This window comes from Drosophila virilis, chromosome X (assembly GCF_030788295.1).
Source record: "Drosophila virilis strain 15010-1051.87 chromosome X, Dvir_AGI_RSII-ME, whole genome shotgun sequence".
Taxonomy (NCBI): domain Eukaryota; kingdom Metazoa; phylum Arthropoda; class Insecta; order Diptera; family Drosophilidae; genus Drosophila; species Drosophila virilis.
In genome coordinates this window covers 5988532-6009618 of record NC_091543.1, presented here as the reverse complement: position 1 = coordinate 6009618, position 21087 = coordinate 5988532, and the positions used below count along the sequence as shown (strand labels likewise).

At 42.2% G+C, this 21087-nt stretch overlaps 1 protein-coding gene across 11 annotated transcripts in view; it reads left to right on the top strand.

The window, feature by feature from the left end:
• The first annotated feature begins 2116 nt into the window (after positions 1 to 2116).
• Ca-alpha1T (Ca[2+]-channel protein alpha[[1]] subunit T) overlaps positions 2117 to 21087 on the top strand; it is a 58682-nt gene continuing 39711 nt past the window's right edge. For 6 of the 11 annotated variants that reach the window (XM_070207243.1, XM_032432944.2, XM_032432948.2 and 3 more), the window contains exons 1-6: positions 2117 to 3079; positions 12420 to 12531; positions 13549 to 13780; positions 13861 to 14035; positions 17447 to 17488; positions 19580 to 19606. In XM_070207243.1, the coding sequence (XP_070063344.1) occupies positions 2193 to 3079; positions 12420 to 12531; positions 13549 to 13780; positions 13861 to 14035; positions 17447 to 17488; positions 19580 to 19606 (1475 nt within the window). In that variant the 5' untranslated portion in view covers positions 2117 to 2192. The remainder of the gene's footprint in view (positions 3080 to 12419; positions 12532 to 13548; positions 13781 to 13860; positions 14036 to 17446; positions 17489 to 19579; positions 19607 to 21087) is intronic. The other 5 variants (XM_032432978.2, XM_032432985.2, XM_032432971.2 and 2 more) reach the window with 2 other exon arrangements.

Genomic DNA, 21087 nt, shown 5'->3' with positions numbered 1-21087 from the left:
ACTATTTTGGGCGTGCTTTAATGAGTTGCTTAATAATGTCACATTTAAAGCGTATTTTACGTGTTTATCGATTTATCGATAACGCCACAATGGCTTGCAAATTGGGCTTGATTTGTGAACTGTCAAAAACTGTGCCGAATCTCTAGTCGGTTCATTTGTCGATCGTATGTGGGATTTCTTCAATAATATGCGTAGACTTAGATTAAAGAAACCGACAAATTTATCTATATTTCATTAACTGAATTTATGAGTGTTTTGTGAATATGTGTATAACTAAGTTTAATTCCCATTTTCTTGCTTCTCTGAATAATCTTCTAAACTTATCGAAAAAACGATACAACAATAAATCCAAAACAGCAAATTATCTAGTCTGATGTGAAATAATTTTGTAGCCTGTAAAAACAAAATATGTTCGATTACTTATAGAATACTCTAGAAATTATTGCATATATATCGATTTAATACTTTTACCGATACACTTACATAAATATGTTGAAGATAATAAAATCAGCAAAAGACTTACGTTAATATATATTCAGATTGAAATTTAAATCGTTTTCGATTGCCCATTTTATGTCTGTCGAACCGAGAGATCAACAAGAGACAACATTATTTGCTTCGTATACTTATCGATAGCAGAGATCGCAAAACATCGTTTGAGAACGATTTAGTGTTTGGTATTTCCTTTTATCGAAATTCGATTAATTTATATATCCAACCTATTCTCCAAACGAATAGCCAAATTTGTTCCTGTTTATTCATACTAACTAACGTATAGGCACATTTGTTTGTGGTGTAACTAATATTTGTGCCTTCATAGTGATAAAAATCATTCTCTTGGCCAAATTCGATTAATTAATCTGTCTGTATCTTAACTATTCAATAAACTCAACTATTGTATGGGCATATTTGTTTTTGCCTTAATTAATATTTGTGCTTTCGTATTATGATATTAGCTGTTTGCATTCATCAAATGCCTTATAGTTCTAATCGATAACATTTAATTATCGTTATCGTGTGGTAATTAGCTTGCTGGCAATGCATACAAATTAGTTAATTTCCATTCATATTTGTGTGCCAGTTACGAAATTGTGATTATTTCTGCAACAATTACATTTCCATTCACATAAATCCTCATTTTAATTGTATATCGATAAATTTTTAATCACAATTGCGGACAAACGTATTAGTAACATGAATGCTATTGTTAGCTGCCTAATTCTATAGGCACACTTGCAACCCGGCCCCGCCCCCGCTCCAGGGGCGCGCCCCTTTGCCAGTTCACACTGTTGTTGCCTTTGTAATTTGTTTGGCTTTGTTGTTGTTGTTGTTGTTGATGTTGTGTTTGTTGTGTGAACTATGCAAAAGCTGCCCTATTTTGTTGGCCTATCAATAAACCAATTTTCGCACAATTGCAGTTCACAGGCATGTGTGTGTGTGTGTGTGTGTGTGTATCAAAAACCACAACGTGGCACTTTTTGGCAAGTAAATGTGTTATACTTAGGTGGGTCACACACACTAAAGCGAACACGCACACACACATACGCGCACACGTGAGGACCGTAATTAATGATTGAACAAACACACGCACTCGTTCACACACAAACACACACACACACACACACACACACAGAGAAACGGGCGTAACGAGCTCTCGCCCTGCAAAGTATGCTACACTTTTCGTTGTGGGCAACAAATATGCTGCTCATTATTTTTAGGGCCGCACACACACACACACACGCACACCACACGCATATAAATTATGTTTGGGCTTCATTATGCGGGCTGCTTTTATGGCGGCGACCAAGAGTGTGAGGGCGTGCCCGCTGCCGGGCGGGGGACTGGGGGTTGAGGCATTTCGGGACGCGCTTCAAGGCGCCGCATTAAAAATCAATTCACAAACTTTGCACGTAGCTTTAAGTGAAGTATATGTGTGTGTGTGTGTGTGTGTGTGCGTGTGTGTGTGTATTAAGTGTGCTGTGTATTGTGCGGGCAGCAGCAACAGCTTTGTAAGCGGCTTTGATGAAGCTGCTGCTGTTGCCAACTTTTTCCCCTGAGCAGCTGCCAATTGCCAATCTCTTCTCATCTCACGCACTGCCCTTCTCTCTCTTTGCAGACGGCAGCTGGTCAAAATGGAATGACCAGAGCTGCTTTTGGTGGCCTACACACGTCGTCATCGTAGCCTACGGAAGATGCTGCAGCAGGCAGCAGCAACACCAACAGCAGCAGCAACAGCAGCAACAGCAGCAGCAACAGCAACAGCAGCAGCGACCGGCGCCAGCAATGGCCAGCGACGTCGCGTGGCAGCTAGCGACAGCTGCAGCAATTACAACAATAAAATCAACAATACCGGCAGCAACAAATTGAAGGCACAGCAAATGCATTCCAACGAGGAGCCGCCCATGTCGGTGATCGTGGACAGCGGCAACCAGCAACAGCAGCAACAGCAGCAACAGCAGCAGCAGCAGAAGCTGCGTCGCAGCGCCAGCGCCAGCGGCAGCAGCGGCCAGCAGCGGGTGCGCAAGACTAGCTCGTGCAGTGCCAGTGCCAAGACCACGCCCACGCCGCACTCGCGACGTCCACATCGACAGCACTCGAATGCCTCCGATTCAATGCACAAACAGCAACATCAACAACAATCACAACAACAGCAACAATCACAGCAACAACAGCAGCAGCAACAGCAACAGCAACAGCGTCGTTACCAGCAATCGAGTCGCGCTGGCAGCAAGGAGCGCGGCTCGGAGACGGCGCGTAGGCGTGGCACGCGTCGTCACAGCGCCGCCTCCATGCAGAGCGAGGCGGCAACAGCGACGGGAACGGAAAGGGGAACGGAAAGGGGACAGCGCAGCGGGCAGCGAGCGCGTGGCACCAGCTCCGCGGCCAGCTCGTCGACCGCATCCAGTTGCAATAGCAGCTGCAGCTCCGACGATGGCGACTCGACGCATTCATCCTCCTCGTCGTCCAGTTCGTCGGGCGAGCCAAATCTGCCCTATCCGGGCTTCCCGGAGATTGCCATGAAGGCCCTGACGCAGTACACGCGGCCGCGCAACTGGTGCCTGATGCTCATCACAAATCCATATCCTTTTTTATTGCAAGCAAAACAAAACCCAAAACCCAACACGGTTCGGTTTGGCTGCGGCTGGAGCTGAGGCTGAGGGCATGGGCTACGCCAGCGGGTGGTCTGTCCTTCGGTAAATCCTTGGGGAGGGGGGTGGCGCGTCCTTGTCATATATTCGCGCTGCAATTCGCTGTTGCTGCCTATTGATTTTTACCGTCTGCTCGTGTCCTTCCTAGCGCATCCTGTCGCGCCTAAATGTTAACAGAGAATTAGCTTTGCGGATCCAGCAAGACAAGGACTTGAAAGGACTACCCAACTCTAAAGTAGCTAATAATCATTAATGATTACATGATTATATTCATATTTATAATATCCGCTGTCGAGTATAGAAAATAGTTCTTAGCGTCCATTTGCATCACAAAAGGTATGTACATTTGAAGTTTCTATTTCCTTACTCCAACCATTTCGGCTATGCATCATACATCAGTCAGTCAATCAGACGATCAGTCGATCAGTTCGCCTATCACTCAATCTGTCCGACACTAAGTCAGCCAGTCATTCAGTGAGTAAGTTAGTTCGCTACTCAGTCAGTCAGGCATCTAAAGAGCCAGTCAGCCAATCGATCAGTCAGCCAGGTAATGAGTCAGTCAGTCAGATGGTCCATCTGACAGTTAGTCAATCAATTAGTTTGTCAGTCAGGCAGCTTGCTAGCAAATCTAGCAACCAGTTAGTCAGTCCGTCCATCCACAGCACAGTAAATCAGTTAGCCAATCAATCACTCAGTTTGTCAATAAGTCAGTTAATCAGTCATTCAATCAATCAATAAGTCAGTCAATCAGCCTATCACTCATCCACACATTTAGTCATTCAATCTCTCAGACAATAAGTCAGCCAGTCAATCAGTCAATCGGTAAGTCAATCAGTCGATCAATCCAAGCAGTCAAAAGAATTGTTGTTGTTTTCCTTTACTTTAACTAAAACCTAACTGTGTAGGTAGAAGGGAAATTTAAAGATTATTGAAATATCTTCTATAAAAATCGTATGTGGATAAATATTTTCCCCAAAACTTAATCCCTGTTTATTACAGAGCAATCTCTTAAAGACAACTGCATATTAATGTATAATATTCCTTCAAAGTGCCAAAATCTTTCTGATAGCTAAAATGCTCGCTTATAGCAAGCGTAGGGTATACGCGGGCTTTGAGCCTTGAAAAATTTGCTGCTGTTTTACGTTTTATTTATTTATTTTTCTTTGCCTGCCTGTTGCAAAATTTATGCTGATGTCTGTAAGTGTGTGTGTGTGTGTGTTCGCTGTGTGTGTCGCATAAATAACAAGTATCGGCGTGCGGCGGCTCATCAGCGGAAGACGCTGCCAGGGTTGCCAGAGCTGGCAGAGTTGCCAATCGCCATTTGCAGTTGCCGTTTCCGACGACGCGTCGTGTACTTTTTGCGCCTCGTCATTTGCAGTTGTTTCGTGTTTTTGCGTGTTGTTGTTGTTGTCGCTGTCGCCCGGGGAGATAATGTGCGCCAATCAGCGAGGCAGCGCCCCGCTCCGGAGGCGGCCGCAGTGCCTGGCACGCCTCTGGTATGTGCATGAAAAATCGCTTTGCATACTTTCGGGCGCACTTCACATTTAATTTAACCTGAAATTAAAATTGACTGACGTTGATATTTAAGACGGAACATATTTCATACATTAAAAGCGTCTCACAGCCAGTCAGAGACACGCTCTTATTGAGTGGTTAGTTATGCAGGCAGCTGTCCCCGAGGAGCACAGGAACAGCAACAGAAACAGAAACAGACGAGCAGCCATCGCCGAGTTGATTGTAAATTAAGGAAAAATAAATTACTTTGGGTTACCCAAGGTTAAATATGCCAGCAGCCATTTGAGAGAAGTGCGTTCATTCTCTGGATTTAAACAGAACAAGCTTTTTATTTTCATACGAAAATGTAATCTACAGGTGGATCTATAAGATACGCCACTCAAAAGTTTGGCAGAGAATGTTTCTATGCAGCTTTCTAATACATACGAAGGGTAGGTTTAGCTGGCTTTGTTCTCTTCCCGTTGTTTATAATTCTCAATGGGTTATAGCTTCGAACTATAGATATGCGCTTGCTGATAGAAGCGATCAGTGCGTGAAATAAAATATTTATATCACATTCTGTTAATCTACTTAAAAACATACTACTTTGGGCTACTTGGCTGCTGACTTAGGTCTCGTTGAGAAATATGCAAAGAGCTGCAAATTTATTCAGCTCAAATTCAGCAACTCCTTTTCCAACTATTAAAGTGGCATTAAGTAGAAGCAGTAGACAAACTTTTTATACCCTGCAACCATTGAAAATTTAAAGTAGAGTATATTGGCCTAGGGCAAATGTATGTCACAGGCAGAATGAAGCACCTCCAAGCCCATTCCTTATAAGCATCAATAGTCGAGTCGATGTGGCCATGTCCGTCTGTTTGTCGTTTTATCTGTCCGTTTGTCCGTCTGTCCGTCTGTTTATCCGTCTGTCCTGTCTCTGTTTGTCGAGCATGTCCCCTATGTTTCCAGAGCTAGCCTTATATATAACACAAGTATTTTGCACTAATATGTATATGTATTAAAGATGCTTGTGTGAGTATTGGCGTGTGTGTATGTATGTGCGTGCGTGTATGGGCATGTGTGTTAGTGTGTGCATGTGTGTGTCTATGCATTTTTGAATATATGTATGCATACATGTTTGTTTTTAATACCAAATGCAGGCCAAGCTCTGTCGCTGTGCTGTAAATTACAAAAAAAAACGAACTTTTACCAAGTGCTCTACTCCTCGATTCTCAAAAAGTCAAGTAGGCTCTGCAGTTTTTCATGCTTACTTAGTAGTGTAGTGTTTATTTTTAGTATATTTTATAGTTGTTTTGTTTTTATTTTTTGGTATGTATTTTTTTTATTTATATGTATTATGTATGTATCTATGTATGCATGTATGTATGCATGTATGTATGTATTTATGTATTTATGTATGTATTTATGTATGTATGTATGTATGTATGTATGTATGTATGTATGTATGTATGTATGTACGTATATATGTATGTATGTATGTATGTATGTATGTATGTATGTATGTATGTATATATGTATGTATGTATGTATGTATATATGTATATATATATGTATGTACGTATGTACGTATGCATGCATGCACACCGATCGACTGGTAAACAAAAATCCCGTCCTAACGTGAACCTTCATCACATAAGGTTCAGCTTCCTAGCTCTTAAGGTTTGGACTGTGCATTGATAACCAATCAGTCTGTCAGTCAATAAGGACAAAAAAAGTCTTATATAATGAGAAATATTACCCACGCAAAAGGTAAAAAGATTGTGAAGTCCAGCAGCTGTTGGTAGAAGAATGTTTAGGGCATCCTTTAGTCTGGCACTCCTAGCTAAAGGACTATACCTGGCTTATTTCGCAGAATCGCATTCAGCTTTACCGCGCTTGAAACCCTTCGGGAACTCTAAATAAAATTAGTTTCTGTTTTGTTGTTGCCTCACAATCGGAATCTGCGACTTGCCACAAATTTACTTTGCTTGCAACTATTTATTGCATTTGCCCATTTCCCCATTTGCCCATTTTGTCCATTTTGTCCAAGTCTGTTTCCGCCGCATCTTTGTGGCGTCTCTATTGCCATTTCCTGTCAATGTTCCGTTTCTGATTCCGAGTACAACCGAGTCGCTCAGCGCCAATTACCAGCTGCCAGCTGCCGGCTGCCAGCTGCATTGCTCAGTCAGCTACAATAACACGATAATCGCACCCTTGGCTGCCCCTCGGCTAGATCCCGGCGCCAGGCTCCCGCCTGCCTCTGCCACTTAATTGTTGGCTATAAATTTTGATTTTGTCATTGTTCAGCTGCCGCTTTCTCACTGAGGCCAGTCCAGTCGACCCTATCGACTCTTCCCACTGCATTGGCCATGTCTTGAGTATTTCATGAGTTTTTGCTGCTCGTTCGCCTTACTAAAGTTTACAATGCCACCTTCTCTCTCTCTCTCTCTCTCTCTTTCTCTTATCAAGCAATTATTGTTTATCGTGTGCAACGATTTGTTGCAATTGCGTCCATTTCAGGCAACTTGGCAGCTTGGCGTCTCGACGCAATTCAATTGGCATTGGCCATAATCAATTTCATGGCAATAACCAAACCTTCTCCTTTTCCTTTCTAGATCACCAGCCTCGGCCATTTGCTATCCCCTTTGAAAATTGCTTTTGCTAAACTAATTTCAGTTAAAAAGTTTGCTGCTTCTCTCGTCTACGTGGCGCTAGTCAATGCCACATTTTGTGGCACTTGCAACTTGCAACTTGAGAGGTCAACTGAGCAATTTGCCAAAAAAAAAAAAAAAAGATGTGGCAACGCCGCGATGTCGCCGCCTTGACTGCGGGGTCTCATGTGCCCCCTCCTCTTTCTCTCTATTTCTCTCTCCATCTCTCCATGAAAGTGCATGCAACATGCTGCATCGTGCCACACAAAACTTAAGATTGTTGTCATCTATTTTACGGCGCTTTTAGCGTGCTGAATGCCACCTGCAAGGACAACGACGATGCACAGCCACGCCTCTTTCATGCATCCCCACCCATTTAAGAGCTTCAAGGCGCGGCACACATCATTAGCATGCGGGAAAGTAATGCGATATGCACGCCCACAACTAATTACGGCTCCTGCTCTGCACACTTAACAGCAATGATTCGCGGCGGCCCCATTAGCCGGGCAAACCCGTCCAACCACCCACAAAAACAAACTTCCATCGCCCGCCTGTCCGCTGTGACCTCTGATTGACACGTACTTGAGATTCATGACATGCCACTGGCATTGGCTCCGATGCCAGCTCAGATTCCCAGCTGCCGCTCTGGCGCGTGGGCAACAGGTCGTCGAGTGGCTGCGGTGGTTCAGCGGTGCGCATTTCGGCTTGCCAAGCATTTCCGCAGCACAACAATGCAAATTGCCTGAAATCGAGACTAGAAAATTAACATCAATTAGGGCGCAAGGCACCTGCCTAACTGAAATCGATGCCAAAGTCAATTCGCATTTATCGATAACTCCTTAGCTAAAATTATTTTAAAGACAACTTTCAGAGTAAAGCCATCTATCTTTTACTTTTGTCTCCAATAAGCCAAGTATTTGGTATTCTCCTGAGAGCAAAGGGTTTATTTTATTGTTATAATTTCGGCACTTCACACATGCACCCAATTATCACCTGAAAAGTACCTCACAAACTGTGAGTACACTCGTTGCCTTCAATGAAGACCAAACTTGATTTCGTTTATACTCTGATTTCAAGTGGCTTTTGGACTCGTTGAGCTGAAGGCAACTCAAAACCCAATTCAATTGCCAACTTTTTGGCTGCTTTTGCCATTTGCCAATTATCTCAAGTTTTGCTTTCATTCCAAGTCCGTCTTACAGTTCGCTCACTAACTTTGTTCTTTACTGTTTTACCTTTTTTTTTATGCTCTACACCCACTGAAAATGTACAAAGAGAGTTTAATGGCTTTCAGCACATATTTGTAACAAGCGCAAAAAAGGCTTGTTATTTAATATAAATATACTCGCTTATTATATGCGCAATGAGCTTGTCGCCATTTCTTGATATCTGCTATCGATAAATCGATACTCGTTTAATATCGATTTTGAGAGTGGTGTTCCTTTATCAGAACTCGACTATCAAAAGATCTTTGTTTTACTAACTTTCCCTTGTAACACTTCTTTGTAAGATTTGCTTCTGTCTGTTTTTACCGAATCTTCGCTTCTCTCTTGAATTAATTCCTGCGCTATATTCGTTTTCCGCGCTCCTTCTTCTTATGCTTCCACCTTTCGTTTACTATTTTGTTCTCACTCTTATGTTAACTTCAAACTTCTTTCCTTATTTCACTTCTCTCCCTCACTTCTCTCCTTATTTGGCTTCTATGCTTCTTCCTGCTTCTCACACAATATCGATAATTATCGATTTTGCAACTGTGCTTTTTAGGTATAACTCGAAGATCATAAGAGGTACATGCCTCCAACTTTATATATAGGCATTAATGTAGAAAGCAGATATTTAGAAGATATATTTCTTAATAACCCTAAAGTAAAGAAAAATGATCACCTTTTAGTGCTAGAGGTAGGAGAAGCACAATAACAAGCTAGTCGCTTGTTTCTAGCAGGGTAACTGCTAGTCGTTCACTGCCGTTCACTTGCTGGCATTCGATTTGTTTTTCGTTTCGGGTATTCACAAATTATTCGTGTCCACTCATCTGCAGCAGCTTCACGGCCGCCTTTTTTGTTTGTGAGTCTTTTAATTTGTTGCGATTTTTGCACGCTCGCATGGGTAGCACACACACACACACACACACACACATACACACACACACACAGAAACTCGTATTCAGTTTTGTTTGTTGGCCGCGCCACGCCCCCATTTGCCGGCTGTGTTGGCCGACTTTACGCTCGACTTAATTTGTTTACTGTTGGTTTGGTGGCCTTTGCCGTCGTCGCTGCGCGCCAAATCAAAAATAATGGCAGCCGCACCACGCCCCACCCACCGCCCAGCCCGACCCCAGCCCACCCCTCACCCTCTCCCTTCTTTCCGCTCACCCGAGCAGGCTGTGCGGGCCGTATGCAGAGAGAGCATCGCAGTGTCGCATATTTGAGCAGCTGCAATATTTATACAGGCTCCTATGCCCGGCCTGGTACACGCCCCCCCAAACTGCCGCCCAGCGCTAGGCCTTATGTGTGTGTGTGTGTGTGTGTGTGTGTGTGTGCCGTCTGCGCTTTTCACATTTGTTTTTATGGCACCGGCGAGCTGACCTGCATATGCTGTCGATTTAACCAGCCTGCCCCAACCCGCCCCACTGACCGCGGCGACTCCTAATGAATTGCAAGGACCCGAACGGTTGTCCTTTTTGTCTTTTTGTCTTTTTCCTTTTTTATTTATTATTTGTTGGTGGCATTGTTGTGCCTGTTTTTATCTTTAATTGTGCGTTAATAGCGTAAACATTTTGTGCATTGTGTTTCCTGCGTACGCCTCGTAATTGTGCCCGGCCATAAAAAATGGGCTCTCAGTGCGCATTAAGCGCTGGCTACCCGCTCCATCCATGTTGGCCGTGGCCTTTGTATTGAATATGGCGCGCGAACTGATTGCAGTTGTAAAACAAATATATGGCCAACTTGCGGGCTATTCATGGCGTAAATGCAGCAGCGAGAAGCGATTGGAGAAGTGAAGTGCAGCAGCGACGAGGCGCGGCTTGCGTCCTTTTCATATTCATGCTGTTTACTTGCCGCCATTCGACCTAAAGTTCGATTTCACAAAAGCACACATAACGTTTTTGCTATGCTTCTCCATTCGCTTCTCACTTCGTTGTTTACTTTAGTTTTATTTTAAATTCCAATTTCATTTGCCTTACATATTTCATTCTGATTTTCGGCTCTTTTCTCGATTAACTTCTAATTCAATTGATTATTGCTTAGATTAATATCTAAGGTTCGTTTCTATAGTTTCTCTGTTGAGGCTTCGTGTATGCTTCTTCCGACCATCAGCATTTCTTCGTTTCTCTTTTAACTAAAACACATGAAGCAGTCTTCTGTGGCTCTCCTTTCGATTCTCCGATTGCTTTAGCTTGACTTCTTCATCTCCTCACCATATCTTCATTTCTTTCTTAGCTTTACTCTTGAATTATGTTCATTTGTCCGTTCTGCTTCTCTTCCCGCTTCTCCCTCGTTTTACTCAACCTCCTCTTATAAATTCACTTCTCTCTGGCTTCCGTTTGAGCTTACCACGTAATTCCTATGACTGTTCGATTTGCTTTGATTCTTCCTACGCTCTTTCTACGTTACACTTATCAAAAAAGATATGCATCGCTTCTTGCTTGGGTGACGCTTTCAACTTTCATCTAAGAGCAGAGCCATCCATCAGGCAATTTCCAATGTTTTCATGGACTTAAGCTTGGTTATATTAACAGTCATTTGGCTGAGAATGAACAGCAAAAGCAAGAGCTCGTGATCCTGATGGAGTGAGCAGCTTTCAGCTTGCGCACAATCTCAGACCAAATGCCCAAATGCACTGACTGGCTAATATGCCGGCTAAAAGGCTTACAAAGTTCTTGCTTGAACAGCAACTGCAACATTGCATTATGCTTCCACTGGCTGACTGAATGACTGAGCGACTGTCATCAATTTGTGCTATTTCTTTGCCATTTAGCTTAGAGTAAAACCACAGCCAGCCAACAGCAACTCGAAGGAGGCGTGGTTGGAGCAGAAGCCGGAACGCAGCAGCAGCGGCAGCGGCAGCTCGTCGAGTACGAAATGCAGCCAAGTTGACAAGCACTTGAGTGCGCATTAGAGGCGATGGTAAACAGCTATCTGCCATCTACTATCCGGTCTGTGTCTGTGTCTGTGCCTTGCCTCGGTTATTGCAGCGTGCGGGCGCCCGAGCAGGGACGCCAAATGTTGTCGGGCGCCCGAGCTGGTAAGCAACTATGGGCCTGTTCCTGATCGGGCGCTCGACATGTTTTGCTTAAATCAGCACACAAAAGCAGTCAACAGACAGGCAATCGCTTTGCAAACTCATTTCGATACCCTCTAACCATTAAAAAAGCGCCCAGCAGGGAATAATCGTCCACGACCTCAAAAGGTTGCCAAGTCGTGTTGAGTCCATTTGGGCCTGTCTAAGGGAATTTTTAGTACTTTGAATTTGGTATTGGTCTCATTAGCCATAAGCGGATCAGGCTTCTTTCTTTTTTGCACATGCAATTACTTGAATTTTCGTAAATGGCTTTTGAGCAAATCTCAGAGATTTGAAGAGCTGAAACGAAAAATATGGCATGCAGTTTTTTTTCGTATGCCGTTTGCAGCTTGAGTTTATTTCAAATTATAAAGGATGTCCGATAGCTGCAAATCGATTATTATTCTCAACAATTTCAATTAAGCCTTTCTGAAACATATTTTGTAGTTAGAAATAAAATAATAATTATTGTAGTTTTTAAACGTGCATTTATTCAAATTTCTTTCTATCAACTTTAATTGATATACAAGTTTTTGTGTAGCATATAGAGATTGGAATAATCTTTTGCTTTTCGATAGCTCCGATAAATCGATAAGAAAAATAGTTTTTCCTTGCCATATGCATTTTTTATCGATTACATTTGCCTTTATCAAATTTGACTTTGATAAACTGCAATTTGTGGAATGAAGGGGAAATAAATAATAAATAGTAGCCGCAGTCTCATTTGATGATTACGGGGTATATGGCAGTCGTGCACTCGCGATTTAAATATTACAGTACAGCATATATCATCTATGGTTGGTTGCCTTAACTATATAACTGTATCTGCGACCCGATTCGGATTGGACACGTGGTTCGAGCGCATCTCGATTCTGGTCATTTTGCTGAACTGCATAACGTTGGGCATGTATCAGCCCTGTGTGGACGACACCTGTCTGAAGCCGCGCTGCAAGATACTGCAGGTGAGTAAATATAGCATAATGTCAACCTGTACCTGTCTACCTGCCAGCCCCCTCCAGTCCCCGGCTCTGTAGCTGTCACATTAACTGTCATTTATTTAAGCAATTTTTTGGCTCACTTCCTGTCTGCCTGGCTGATGACATCAAACAGGCACTTCGGCTCATTAGGCAGCCAACGCACACTGTGCGGGGCGAGAGTCGTTGGGTTTTTGGGGCAATTACAGAGCTACAGCGTATAGAAAATGTTGTGGTTGGGGTAGCATGATGGCCGCTGTGCGGTAGGAGGTGTTCAACGTGCGAAAATGTTTGTAAATGATATGGAAGGCAGACATTTTGGCCGCAGCCAAGTGTAAAGCATGCGAAGGGCGCCAAATTGGCAACAGAAACGGCACGGGGCCAAAATGACAATGAGCATGAGCAACTGAGCCAAGAGGATGAGCACGACGAGGACATAAGTGGCGCCCAAATTGCTGAGACTTGTTTGAGCACTGCCAGAGACGAAGACGGCGACGAAGACATAGACTCAGTCTGGGACAACTCCGGCAGAGCTGCGAGCAACATTCATGTGCGTCAGTCTACGCGTCACGGGTGTCTTTGACACTGTTTGCTCGGGTGCTGAAGGGACTTGTGGGTCACTTCATGCATGATGTAGCAACACGTTGTGCCATAGCTAAAGTGGACAACAGCTCATTTTGACAAGTGTCAACCACAATTTTCTTCAAGCACTAAATGAGCTTCACATCCCGCCCCACCAACTCTCCCTCTCTCTCTCTCTCTTTCCTTCACGCTTTATTCGAGAAATACATACATACGATATTTCTTATGTATATATATAGACCAGCAATAGAGAGATATAGATGGGGCTAGAAGATTTGCGACTTAATCAAGAACGTATTTCCGGTCAATATTGAGAGAGCATATTTGGGTATATACAAAAGGGGCAGGAATTTAACCAAAACATGGAAATGAATATCAATTATATAAGGCGAATTCAACAACTGTTTACTTTATCGCACGCAGATCTTCGATGACATCATCTTTGCCTTCTTCGCCCTGGAGATGACCATCAAAATGGTGGCCATGGGCATGTGTGGCAAGAACACGTATTTGGCGGACTCGTGGAATCGACTGGACTTCTTCATCGTGCTGGCCGGACTGCTCGAGTATGTGATGCATGTGGAGAATCTGAATTTGACGGCGATACGCACGATCCGAGTGCTGCGGCCGTTGCGTGCCATCAATCGTATACCCAGTAAGTGTGCCGCCGCCGCCGCCGCCGCCGCGGGGTAGACACGACCAGCTGCAGCACTCATTGATGTATTTCCGCTGCAGGTATGCGGATTCTGGTCATGCTGCTGTTGGACACCCTGCCCATGCTGGGCAATGTGCTGCTGCTCTGCTTCTTTGTCTTCTTCATTTTCGGCATCATCGGGGTGCAGCTCTGGGAGGGCATACTGAGGCAGCGCTGCACACTGGAACGACCCGACGGCATGATATATCCCATAACGTAAGTGGAACGAGCCGCGACTAATGGGGTTTATTTTCGGATTTTTCTTTTTTCTTTGTATTATCTTTTTTATTTACTCGATTCGGCGGTTTCTTTGGGGCAACGGACGTTCAACTGAGTTGACAGCGAGAATAAGTCACGTGTCTGTCTCTGTCTGCAGGCGCCTCTCATGCAATATATATATTTAAGATATACATATATATTTATATAACTATATATGCCTATATATCGCTTAGCTAAGACAATTTGAGTTTTTGGTTGTCTTTTGGCTTTGATACTGTTTGTTTTTGTAAAAATCATTTTTGGCTTTGATTTTTGATAGCTGCTTAGCTCATTTCAGGCTTTGAGGGGCTCTCTCTCTCCCCTCTCTCTCTCTTTCTCTCTCTCTCACTCGCTCTCTCTCTCTCCCTCTCTAGCTCTCTCTCGCTCTTTGGGCTGCCTGGCTGCTAATTCATGTTTTTTTGCTTTTTCTGTTGGCTTTGCTTTTGATTTTTGATAAATGCCACTGACAGCTCTCACACACACACGCACACGCTCACACACACGCGTCCACACACACATAGATAATAAGCGACTTTTTCTGTCCTTGTCTAACATTCAGTATTTGCATATCGAATGCATTGGACGCCTCTCAATTTGATGAACTGCAGTTTATCAAAAACTTGGTTGCCATCCTGCTGAATTTTTGCGGCGTTGCCCATTTGGCTGCTAGTGACAGGCACAGTGTTGCAAAGCGCCACACGAAAAGTGTTAAGCATTGCCTGCTGGAAGGCCATTCACTGAAATATGTTCATTTAATACAATTAATATGTTAATTTATGCTTAATTGTCATTTCAATTTTAATTGACTCGCTCGGCACAAAGTGACCATGGAGGATTGTCAATTTAATTGGCCACATTTTCACGGCACTTCGCCACTTTTACTGTGTTTTAATCTTTGTTAAATGCCGAACACTGAACTGTCTAAAGTGACCGTGGATGACAGACATTGCCTACAGCTCTGATCCTTCACATGGTCCAGAGTTGCTTTACGCTTAAAGCCAGTGTTGGTCACGGCTTAAAGTCGCATTTAAACTTGGTTATTGCACATTGCATTGCACAAATTACTAGCCATTCACAGGCTGTGTATTCTGTGAGTTGTGCCTCCTAAAGTGACCATGGAGGACGTTCAAAGACCGTGGTCTCTGTAAGTTGTGCCTCCATAGTCACTTTTATAGAACTCCTGCATGAATGGCTGTGTAAAGTGTGAGTTGACACAGGCATGTCAACTCCATGGTCACTTACTGGGCCAGCCCTTTTACATTTTTCAGGCGCCTCTTTGTGGCTTTGACAGCTGGCAAAGATTTTAAACTTGGCAAACAATCATTTATCACTGGCCATGGTCGCCCTTCCCTCTCTCTCTCTCTCTCACACTCTTTCGCTGTGTGTGCGTCTGGCAATGACGTCAGCAGCAGCAGCAACAAAAACCACACACTCAAATACACACACACAACACACACACTATTCGTAGATGGACACCCCAAAAGTAGGCAAGCTACATATTTTTGTATTTTTTTGCCAATCAGTTTTTTGATGCAGTTTTTGCGTTATCGTTAATCGATTGTTTTGCATGCACGAAACTGTACATAATATAAATATGGGCGCTTTTTTCTTTAATATGCTCGCATTGCCGGAAAATAGGCCACACTCGCAGGTGTTAATTTGTTGCCATTTTTCGCTGGCTGGCATAATTGTTGTAAATAATTTGCCGGCAATGCAAATTTATTTTGATTGCATTTCCAATTGTCGCTGATCATAATTTTTGTATTTATTTTTAATCATTTCAATCGATGCAAATCACTTTTTTTTTCGTTTTTTACATATAAATAGCTATAAAGTTTTTATTTGAGTGGGCAGCACTTTTCGTCAAAATGAAATATTAGCTTTATTATTTTTATTGATTTTTGATGGCAATCGTGTTCGCTGACAAATGGGCTTGTGTACATATGTATATGCCTCCTTTATATATATTCCGAATTTAAGGCTATTCGTTCATAATCGTGTATATTTCATTTATGTTTAGCAAGAGTTCTGCCACAAAGTTCATATGTTTTTATGCTTGTAACTGTTTCTGCCTTTGCCAAGACAAGCAATTTCCTAATGAAATTATATCAACTGATTAAGAGAACAGAACAAACTAATGAATTTTCCTTGCTGAAAAAGCATATATACCCTAACTTTGCGTCTGCGCGTCTTCCGCAGGCTCTGTTCATAGTCAAGCCGAGCGGATCGTATGGCTATATATATATGTATATATAGCATTGAAATATCGCTCGAATATTGTTTATTGTCCTATGAAAATATAAATAACTTGTATATTTATAATACATCAAGAAGTCAAACAGTTTTTTTTTTTAATATTTCTTAAATTTCAAGTTATTTTTTATTTTACAGACAAGATTTTTCTTTTTATTTGCTAAACATAGCTTAAATAATTTCTTCAAGAAAGAGTCTCGCCTTTTTTCTCTGCTTTTCTGTTCAAATATCTGCAGGGTATTTAATCTTCGGCTCGAAGTTACATGTTGCTGTCCTTTGCTTTATTTTGTATATATTTCTTATCCCAGTTTTATTTGAACGCGAGTTTTTCGTGTACAGTTTTTTGTTACATTGTACGGTTTTTGTTTGGCACAACACAACCAGGCACATACACACGCACACCCATTTTTGGCACACTCTCTCACACACACTCACTCACACACACACAAACACACACACACACATGCGGACCCTTGTACAGTCACGTGCAAAAGCAAGTCGCGTTTCATTCGCTCGTTTAGCAACAATTTAAGAGCCAGTCACAAAGACCAGGTGCCAGTTCTTGTTTTTTATGAGCAGACAACAGACCAAATACAACAACAACAACAACAACGACAACAACAACAACAACAACAACTGCAGCAACAATAACTTACAGCAACAACAACAAAAAACAACAGAAACCCGTACCAATAACACAAAAATACCACTAACATACCACAAAAATACCACAAATATGTATATAAGTATTTCTAAATTCTTTTCCAGTTCTTTCCTTTATTTTCTTTTCCCCTTTTATTTTCTAATACTCCTTCGTTGTAGTCGAAACAAGTCGAAATACGATGAAAATCGGCAATAACAAATAACAATTTGATTTCTTTAATTGGCAGCCAAGTAAACAAATTAAAATTACAAAAAAAAGAAAATAAAAATCCTAAAAAAACTGAATTTTAACAAAATTTTCCGATTCTCCTCTGTTATTGTTTGTCGTATTAAGTTTGAAATTTCCAATGCTTTTCTCCAATTAGCAAGTGAAATAAATACCAAAAAAAAAATACCATATTTATATATATACAAAAACAAAAATCATACCGGGAACAAACTTTTTGTTTACAGGGGACTACCTGAAGTGTACAGAGTTCGAGTCCGTGTTAACTCGTAAGATAAAATGATTTATTTTTCCCCCTTTTAAATACCTACCCACACAAAACAAAAATACAAAAAGATACCAATAAAATACCAAAAAAAAAACACACTAAAACTTAAAGAAAAATTGATAAACAACACAACAACAATACACAAAACATATATACGAACCCTAGTCGTCTAATATAGCTATTGCTCTCTCCCTAGCGTACTCTCTCTCTCTCTCTCTATCTATCTAATTATCTGTTACTCTCTCTTTTTCCTACTAACCCAATCGTAAAGTTAAGGCAAGCGCTTGCTCGCTCGCTGTCTAATCCCCAACGATAGTTTATACGATATATCGCAAGCACTAATCCGTTTGCTCTCTTTCGTGTTACACGCTCTCTCGCTGAGCTCTAGCTGCCGCTCTATTTCTATCCAATACACTACCTCTGCCTCTCTCTATTTATCTTTCTCTTTCCTATAGTACCCTCCCCAAAAACTAGTTTCAATATATATGTTTATGTGTATACTTAACGAATCTCTTCTCTCTCTCTCTATATATGGTTCTCTCTCTCTCTCTCGTACACTTTATAAGTAATACTTTCAGATATATACAAACTAAATACGTACTTAATACTTTTAAACTACTTATACTTAAACTATATATAGACTATATAAACTAGCCATTAACGAAAACAACAAAATCTGCTCAATTAACAGTTGCCAAACACAACACTACTAAACCATTGGCGTTACACGTTATGCAACACTAAAGACTGTAACTCACACACACGCACACACACTTAAGCTGATGCCACAGCGGCCGCGCGAAGTGTAACGACATTAAAATCAAAGCAGAACGAAAAGCGGCACGTAGCGAGAAGTGAAGCTTGTCAGCTAAAAGCTAGCAGAGATAAGTTAGAAGCGAAGTGAAGAAAGACACCCAGCGTTGCGCAGCATACTGAGCGATAAGTTAATAAGCCCAAGTGAGCCGCATATCAACCGGCTGGCAATGTCTGTCGAAGCAAAGCGAGAAGCTAAATACATATCTGACATATTGTGAATACTATATTGATTGTACCTTGTTTTACAAGGATTGCTTCTTGCTTGTCTACAAACAACTCATGCGCCGATGCTGCTCACTTTGCTCATGTCAAGTTTCTTTCTGCTTTCGAATCCGTTTCCTTCTTGGCTGACGACGTCTTCTGTCTGATAATGCCCTACCAAACGCTTCTCGCTTCTCGAATAGTCTTGCCCAATGCTTCTCGTTGCTTTTTTTTTTCTACGAGCTCCTCACTTCTCTCAACGAAGCTTCTCGCTTCAGTCAACGCTCTTTGTTGCCAGTGGGTCATCAGCCTTTACTCTAAACGATTGCCACAGTATATCAAACATACACACACACACACACACACACACATATACACTCGCACACCTGCAGCAGATACTAGTTACTCGTAATGTTTTGTAGCCTCCTCTGTGTGTGCGTGTCCGTGTCGTAAACGTAGTGAATATATGTTATGTATGTGTCCATGTCCTCGCCCTCGTCCTCGTACTTGTTCCCTTGTTCGTGCCCGTACTCGTAAATGTTTTAGCAACAGTTTTCCACTTGAACTTACACAAAAGTGTTTCAAATTCTGTTTCTTTGTTTCCTTGTGTTTTTTTTTTTTTAGACTTGATGTTCTCTGTGTCTATGTGTGTGTCTGTGTGTGTCTATGTGTGACTATGTGTGTGTATCTGTGTGTCTCAGTTTTTCTTTTCTTTTACTCTTTGCGTTATTTTGAGGTCTAGTTTGAAACTGACCCCAGTAGGTGTTACCTCCCCCCAAAAAAAAAACGCAAATTTTCCTACAAGCAGACAAATTAGCCACAACACACTCACACACACACACACACACATACACATGTAACTTATGTTTTTTTAGAGCATTTTCTTTAGCGTAGTTCTTGCAAAAGATTTCTGTTTTGTTTGTTATTTGCAATTATTTTTACTTACACACACACAACTATACTTATATACACACACACACACACACACACACACGCACACTAGAGCACCCCACCTGAAGCTACATGTTATCTATGTATGTGTGTGTATCTTTTGTAAGCTCAACTCTTTTTACAGGAAAAACCATCAGTTTCTATTGCAAAGGTATTTAAAGCTGCCCCGGCCCCTAGCTTAACGTACCCCGAACCGCACACTCGCTCTCTCTCTCTCTCTCTCTCTCGCAAACTCTTCACACAGCTTGCCACAAATGGAAGCTACAACAATAATCAAAATTAAAGTCGCATTACATACTCCACACACACACACACACACACACAGACATACAGAGACACGCATACAAAAAACTTTTGCATACTTTTGCGCGCGCGAATTTTATATATTTTTTATTTTATCTTTTTTGTTGGGTTTGTTCCTGGTGCGCGCACGTGCATATTAAACACATTTTATAGTCACACACACACGCGTACATTCACGTTGACATTTTTGTGTCTGATGCCCCGCCCCACCCCGCCCCGGCCCAGCCCCATTGTCGCTGTGGCGGCCCATTTGTCCACTTTGCGGCAACGTCGCGCGTTTAATTTAAATTGCTTTGGCGTTACTTCTGCTGCCTCTTCTTTTGTTTTATCGCCGTTTTATCTTCTGTTTGTCTTCTACTTTTTCTACTTCTTCTTGTTCTTTTGCGTTGCACGCGTTACGTCTTAATTTTGTGTCCGTTTCTTTTGGGTGCGCACTTTTTTGATGGTCTACGTTCCTCTTCTTGTTTTTTTTTTTTTTGCGGCAGCTTAGTCGCCAATTTGTGGCATTTCTCTCGCTCTCTGTCGCACACTCTCTTCGGTTGACAGGTACAGTTGTGTTTGTAGCCTGTGTGCTTGAACTGTGCTTTGTGGTGTGACGCACGTGCTTTGATCTTGCCAAAGCTTCGAGCTTTCTTTCTCACTCACACGCGCCTTCTCTCTCTCTCTCTCTCTCTCTCTCTCTCTCTCTCACTCTCTGACTACATGTCTTTCTTGCTTGCGCTGTTTCCGCTCTCTATCTCTCTCTATCTTAAGGCAAGCGTCCTTTTAACTGTTTTTAGCTTAAAGCTTGATGCACTCTCTTATTAATTAAATAAATTTCACATTGCTGCGGCAAGCTGAAAGCTTTTATAATCCAAATTTACTCGGCTGCAGCAAGCTTAAAGCTTGACGCCGCTCTCACGGTGTGAAGCTTCATACTCACGATCTTTTTCAAAAGCTTCAAGCTTGTTGCTTGTTGTTCTCACTAAATTTCAACTCACGCATTTGTCCCAAGCTTTACGCTTTTGCCACTCTCTCTCCCGTTTTTTATATCTTCTTCTGTCGCAAGCTTTTAATTCTACTTAGCTTTAAAGCGAAAATCTTGTTTCTTCCTTTTCGCAAAAGCTTTCGACTCACGCTTAAAGGCGCCTAGGCCTGCTGCTCTCGGCAGCTCAACTTACAAGCTCTCGCTCTCTTTCGCTCACTCGCTCTCTCTCTCTCTCTCTCTCGCTCTCTCGCTTTCACTCACAATTTCTCATTGCCTCACTTTCACTTTTGTATTGGATTTAGCATTGGATCAACGTACCTCACTCTGTCAAATATCAATTAATGTCTCACACACACACACTT